The sequence below is a fragment of the Bactrocera tryoni genome, unplaced genomic scaffold (genome assembly GCF_016617805.1).
Source record: "Bactrocera tryoni isolate S06 unplaced genomic scaffold, CSIRO_BtryS06_freeze2 scaffold_11, whole genome shotgun sequence".
Taxonomy (NCBI): Eukaryota; Metazoa; Arthropoda; class Insecta; order Diptera; family Tephritidae; genus Bactrocera; species Bactrocera tryoni.
This window is the reverse complement of record NW_024395824.1, coordinates 3330829-3337406: the sequence shown is the minus strand read 5'-3', so window position 1 is coordinate 3337406 and position 6578 is coordinate 3330829. Positions and strand designations below refer to the sequence as shown.

The 6578-nt window shown below is 34.1% G+C and overlaps 1 protein-coding gene across 1 annotated transcript; it reads left to right on the top strand.

The window, feature by feature from the left end:
* Positions 1-5283: 5283 nt before the first annotated feature.
* On the top strand, positions 5284-6099 carry LOC120779592 (glutamate receptor ionotropic, kainate 2-like). Its single transcript, XM_040111936.1, has 2 exons — positions 5284-5672; positions 5734-6099. The coding sequence occupies exons 1-2, from the start codon at positions 5309-5311 to the stop codon at positions 6018-6020; spliced, it is 651 nt and encodes a 216-aa protein (XP_039967870.1). The 5' UTR covers positions 5284-5308; the 3' UTR covers positions 6021-6099.
* The last annotated feature ends 479 nt before the right edge of the window (positions 6100-6578 follow it).

Below are 6578 nucleotides of genomic sequence, written 5' to 3'. Positions count from 1 at the left end.
AATTGTCCAATTTTCCGACTTCTCCTCATGGAAAGTATAAAGTATTTGTTTCTAAACCTTTCCCGATCCACAACAAATAACCTTTAAAAATTTCATCAACCGTTCTCTTAGTGTTACTAACAAACAAACATTCATTTTTATATACATACTAGCTGGCCCCGCAGCCGTTTTTCTGCGTGAAATTATATATTTTGAAATGAAACTAAAGTTGAATTTATCATTTAATTTTTTTTTTTTTTTTTCATTGTAACGCAGCTTGATAAAAACATTTTTTGGTTTCGGTTCCTGTGTACAGAAAAGATGGTTTTCCAACTCGTGAGCGCGCCTCGTATATCTGGCCGTGTGTAAAACATAGCGTTTCCAAATTAATGCCACTATGCGACTATCCTTGTGTCCTGTTGATTGTCATCTCAAATTCAATTTTCACTGGAAACGGAATCAAACATTCTTTCTCCTTGTATTCGATAGCTGCGCCACAATCAGTCGGGTTCTATTACACAGTTTCGGCACGAATTTGCGAAATATAATAACGACAGATCCTACTTTGAGACGGAAATGATCCGGTGGCATACCAAGCATTTCCAATAAATTTAGAAACTCCACTGGATAATTCTTCATTGTCAAGAGGATCGATCGATTTGTATGAGCGGAAGTCTTCCAGAATTTGATTTTGAATCTTTCAGTTTAAGTCAACAACATCAGTATTTTTGTCAGCTAACATTATGCGTGCACTTAAGGAATCATAGTTACGATAATTTGTCCAATGTCCGAACATTCGCGCTGAGTTCATCTTTCGTGAACTGATAAACGGCAGATGGAATTTATATCAAACCATCGGAAGTATTAACCGGAATTGACCCATTTCCAATTCTTAGCGAAAGCGATGTTCTATAAAATGTCTTCGTCAATATCATTATTGCACGTATCCCATAATTGACGCGGCTGTGAAGGCTGATATGTCGAAATGATTATCGCGAAAAGTGTGCGATCTTCATTTGTATTCGAAGTAGACGATGGACGATGCGATGTTTGATTCCAGTGATTAACATGTTCAAGCAATTGTAATTGCAAACATTCTCAAAAAGTTGCACACACCGTACCATTCACACTACGCAATGACTCAAATGAAGTTGAACAGCGTATAGTAATCAATATCAATCGAAGATAGTAGTAGATAGTAAGATCCATGTGTCGTCAACTTCGATATTCACTCTTCTAAATTGAATGCTGACATACAAACCGAAAAAGGATTCTAGTGTCCGCAAGGTCTGAGTCTTTCTATGGATCAGGAATTTCCGCAGAAATGATTTCATCAATTTGATCTGGTGTAACCACCGCCACCAATCCACCATCCAAAGAAGAATGTGTGCGTGCGACAAACCTTTTCTTTGCACCTCAACAGAGTACATCTAACAGCACCATTTATACCATACGTTGCTTTAAGATAAAGTCCATCGGACATCACAGCTGTTGTTTGAAAAGTCGTCACAGCACGACGATCGTGACGATTGCTTGCTGAGTGACCGCACGTATGTCATCGCATCATGGGAGTACTCGGTAATGTGCCTTTGGCTGCCAATGGATGTTGATGCCAAAAAGAACGCCGACCACTATTAGCGCGACTGCTTCGTGGCATCGTAACAAAGTTCAATCTGTAATTGGTCACTTTGGGTGAAACACACATAATGCTTTCACTGAATAATTTCCAAAATTTTTTTTTTGAATAGCCGAAATAAAGAAAGCAAATGACAAATTTGAACAATTAAAATAATAGAAAAACAAAAGGAAAAAAGTTGAAAAAAAAATTTTGTATGAAAAAAAGTTCTTTTTTTTTGAATTGTCCAATTTTCCGATTTTTTCTCACGAAAGGCATACGGTTTTTTATTTCTAAACTTTCCTCGATCCACAGCGAACAACCTCTGAAAATTTCATCAAGATTGGTTCAGCCGTTTTCGAGCATTAGCGTTACTAACAACATTCATTCGTTTGTATGGGAAAAATAAAAGGGTTCTTTTTAGGGGTTTTCCGGCAATTATTCGAAATTTCCGTAAAAACCATCCTTGAGCCTCAACGAACATTTAAAAAAAAGAATTGGCAAAATTGGTCCAGGCGTTTTTGAGTTATGCGCTTACCAACATATTTTGCGATTCATTTTTATATATAAGATGGAATATGTATATTTGTAAAAATTGATGGTTAGCGTCGGGGAGCGGTAACAATGAACCCGCTAGGTGATAAATTTTACCTTGGATCTGTAATATGTATGCAATGTTATAGGAATAAATTTTTCCCTATTTATTGAAAAAACCATCAAATATTCCATGCAATCACCTTAAATGTCGGCATAAATTGATCTCTTATAATTTTGGTAGCGTCGAAAGAAGTCATTTGAAAAGACGAATTGTACTCTTGTATATGATTTAAAAAATGTTTCGATTCTGGTGATGTCTCAAAAATTAATGATTGTAATGGTTCAGGAGGCGGTTTAAATTCCGGCAATTTTACTTTCCCGTTAGCGCAACACATTCCAGCCGTTTCACCCGAGAATTTAGCCGCTTCACAATGTGGGCATATAACATCCATCATTCCAATATATCCATGTACATTATAGTCGATTGAAGGGTCGTAATCAAATGCGGCACGGAACATATCTTTCAAAACACGACGTCGTATTCGCGTAGGTCTTGCTGGATTTCTTGCATGATGATCTTCTGCAAATCTATTTCGTGGACGTCGCACTGCACTTTGTGATACTCTTTGTGACAACACGCCCCGAGCATTTCGAGTACATCGACCTATGTTTGATTTTGGACGTGTCGGCATTTTCTTTAAAATAATTTCTTATATGATCACTTCGTTTGAAACACACATAAAGTTTTCACTGAATAATTTTCAATAATTATTCTTTTAAATAGCCGGAATAAAAAAGCAAGCGACCGAAATTGAACGATTCAACTAATTTACAAATCAAAATATTGAAAAACAAAACAAAAAATAATTGTATGAAAAGTCACTTTTTGGAAATATCCAATTTTTCGACTTTTCCTTATGAAAAGTTATGGTTTTTTTTATATCTAACCCTTTCCAGATCCACAGCGAACAACTTCTGATTTCATGAAGACTGGTTCCGCCGTTCTCGAGCGTTAGCGTTACTAACAAACAAACAATCATATATATATGTATTTGTATATAAGGAAAAGAAAAGAAAAAGAAAAGGGCTGCTTTTTGGTTTTTTCCGGCAACTTTCGTAATTTTTTCTTACATAAGACATTGATTTTTATATATATAGATGTACATACTTATGTATGTATGTGTGTATGTAACGTTTGTATAGGGAAAAGAAAAAGGCTGTTTTTAGGGGTTTTCCGGAAATTATTCGAATTTTTCTCGCCGTAAAAACCATCTTTGAACTTCAACGAACATTTAAGAAAAAGAATTGGCCAAATTGGTCCAGGCGTTATTGAGTTATGAGCGTGCATACATTTTGGCGATTCATTTTTATTTATATAGTCTCGCTAAATTGACATCAATGCTGGTTGCCCCAAGGTTCGTGTCTGTCTCCATTGTTGCATAACATTTTTACTTCTGATTTCCCAGCTCTAAGTAAGAGTACGGCTTCTATTTTTGCGGACGACACTGTAATGCTCTGCTCATTGCAGCTAATATCACAAATTCACTCCAAGAGGACTTTAATAGCTTTGTCTCTTACTTTAACAAATGGAAAATACTTGTTAATACTGACAAGACTCAAGCAATTTATTTCACGAGGAAGCGTAAAAACATCTTCCCCGCAACAAGTCATATTTCACTTAAATCTTTCGATGTCAGCTGGGAAAGACTGTTAGATATATTGGACTGATACTAGACCCTAGACTGACCTTTAAAGATAACGTGCTTTAACATACTAATACGGTCGTTATACGCATTTATAAATAGAAGATAAGTACTAGTATAACGAACAAAATGTATCTATTCAGGTCTATTTTCCAGCTGTGTTTTTTTATGGGGCCCAGTATAGGCCGATATCGCAAACTTCCACATCCACAAACTTCAAGTGGCCCTAAATAAAATATTTAAAAATATTTTCAACCTACCATGACATTTTTCTACCTCGAAGTTACATGACAGAGTTAACGTTGAATTAGGCGCAGATAAATTGTCCAGACTAAAAAGAAGGTTTAATGATCGTTGTGAGCATTCCACGTATTCTCTCATTCTCATATTAATGAATTAACTGATGTAAAATAAAGCTTTAGTTATAAATTAATAATAAGTGGATTAAGTCAATACTCTTCAAGGGTTTTTTGTAAATTTTTTCCCCTACTAAAACTCAAAGCTCATTCTCAAACATTTTTTAAGTAGAAAAGGCAAAATCGCCTGTACTCTTAACTCATATGTATTTACAGCGACTAATAATATATGTATTTATATATTATAAGAAGAAGTGAAAAAAATTTAAAATTTAAATTTAATTTAACAGTCGTAAAAGCTATATAGAGTTTCAGAAGCCGGCATACCCTTTGCTTCTGCCACGCACAATTGTGTAAAAAGCAAGAAATCTTTTTATTTAAGGTTCGTATCCAGCTCTCAAGTAATGGCTCAAGAAAAAAAATACATTATTTCTGCAAGTAATTTTGACAGCTGGTTGCGAATTGTTAATGATCCACAATAGAAGAGCAAGAGAGAATAAACAAAGAAAATAAACTTTGGCGTAATATGTATGCATATATGTATGTGTGTAGTAACATAAATATTTTCCTTGCGATTTAAGGAATGTTGTTGATGATTAGTAAGTTTTATACAACATTTCAAAATGAAATATACTTCATAATAATAATTTTAACTAATTTAGGATGAATTTAACGATTACTTTGAACTTCCTTCAAGAAACAATTGTTGATTTCATGTTTCTTCGCAAAACCAGGTTTGCCATATTCGCATTTTATTGAAAAAATGTATTAAAAATTAGTACTACATTACTTTTGAGCTGCATACCAGCACAAGTAAATTTTTGGCAGGAAAGTTTGTTGACCGTTTCTAAAGCGTTCTTTTTATATGAAGTTTTTACATTTCTTGAGAGCTGGATGCTAAGCTTAACGTAGAAAACAATAAGACCCACAATGCTATGCATATGTCTGTAGAGTTTGGTTTTCAACTCGTTCGTATAAGGGATTAACATTCTATCCCGCATATGCGGGGGCGCAAAAATTTATGTTAGCATTTATTTCTTTACATTAAAATTTAACTATTACTAGTAATATTTTGCTTTTCGGTTTTATAGGATTCTAAAATTGATACTTATCAAAAAATGTGGCAGTATATGGAAACACGACATTCTGCGGTGTTTGTAAAAACTTATGAGGAAGGAATTAAGCGTGTCATAGAAGGAAATTATGCCTTTCTTATGGAATCAACAATGCTGGATTACGCAGTACAGCGAGACTGTAACTTAACACAAATTGGCGGGCTTCTCGATTCAAAAGGTTATGGAATTGCTACGCCAAAAGGTTCTCTATGGCGCGATCCTATGTCATTAGCAATCTTGGAATTACAAGAAAAAGGGATCATACAAATATTATATGATAAATGGTGGAAAAATACTGGTGACGTTTGCAATCGGGATGAAAAAAGTAAGGAATCGAAAGCAAATGCATTGGGAGTAGAAAACATAGGTAAAATTAGATTAAAATAATATATTTATTTACACACTAACAAATTAATCGTTCATTAAAGGAGGTGTTTTCGTAGTCTTACTATGTGGTTTAGCTTTAGCAGTTGTTGTTGCCATTTTAGAGTTTTGTTGGAATTCTAAAAATACGTTACAACTGACCGAAACGCAAACTTTGTGTTCTGAAATGACCGAAGAGTTGAGGTATGCTACACATTGCCACGAGTCAAAGCAACGTCAATCCTTAAAGCGCAACTCTGTCAAATTCCCACCGGACTCCACCTATGTGCCAGCTGATTCGGGAAGTGGTATACTAAATTCTAGTGGTGTACATTATAATTATTTTGATTAGATATTTAGGAAAAAACTAATCTTTTAAAATAAAATCTTCTTATGTTAAGTATAAATATAATTTGAAAAGTACTCCTGTCTTTAGATCTTTCTTTTCTAGTAAAACTGATCTACAAATTTGGTTTTAAAGTTTGTTCCTTACGTAAATTGGGTTTCTTAAAACTTAATAAAAAAACAAATAGGTAAGATATATAAAATATTTAAATTTTTACAATTCGTAAAACTTGTAAACTTTTTTATAAACAGAGTTTGACTGAGGATGAAGCTTAGATACTCCCGCGATTTGCAATGATAAAAGAAGTGCGAAACATTTTGAGCTGGCAATAAAATTTAATTATAAACTAGTGGACTACTAATACGATCTATATGATTTCTAGTCAGCCCCTACTTTTAAAAGTATACAAATTTGGCAACAGAGGAACTATTAGTAAATGAGATATAGAATTTTGCATGAATCAACTTGTATTAGCTTACAAAAAATGGATCAAAAAGCATTTCGTATGTGAATTAAGCATTGCATTTTGGGGGAAAATACTGTTGAATTTGTGCTCTGCAACAG

What these genes read in the sequence shown, in the direction of transcription:
- LOC120779592 (XM_040111936.1), top strand. Translation starts at nt 5,309, where the DNA reads ATGTGGCAGTATATGGAAACACGACATTCTGCGGTGTTTGTAAAAACT. An exon ending in ATTGGGAGTAGAAAACATAG is followed by an intron (nt 5,673 to 5,733) that starts GTAAAATTAGAT and finishes CGTTCATTAAAG; the next exon opens with GAGGTGTTTTCGTAGTCTTA.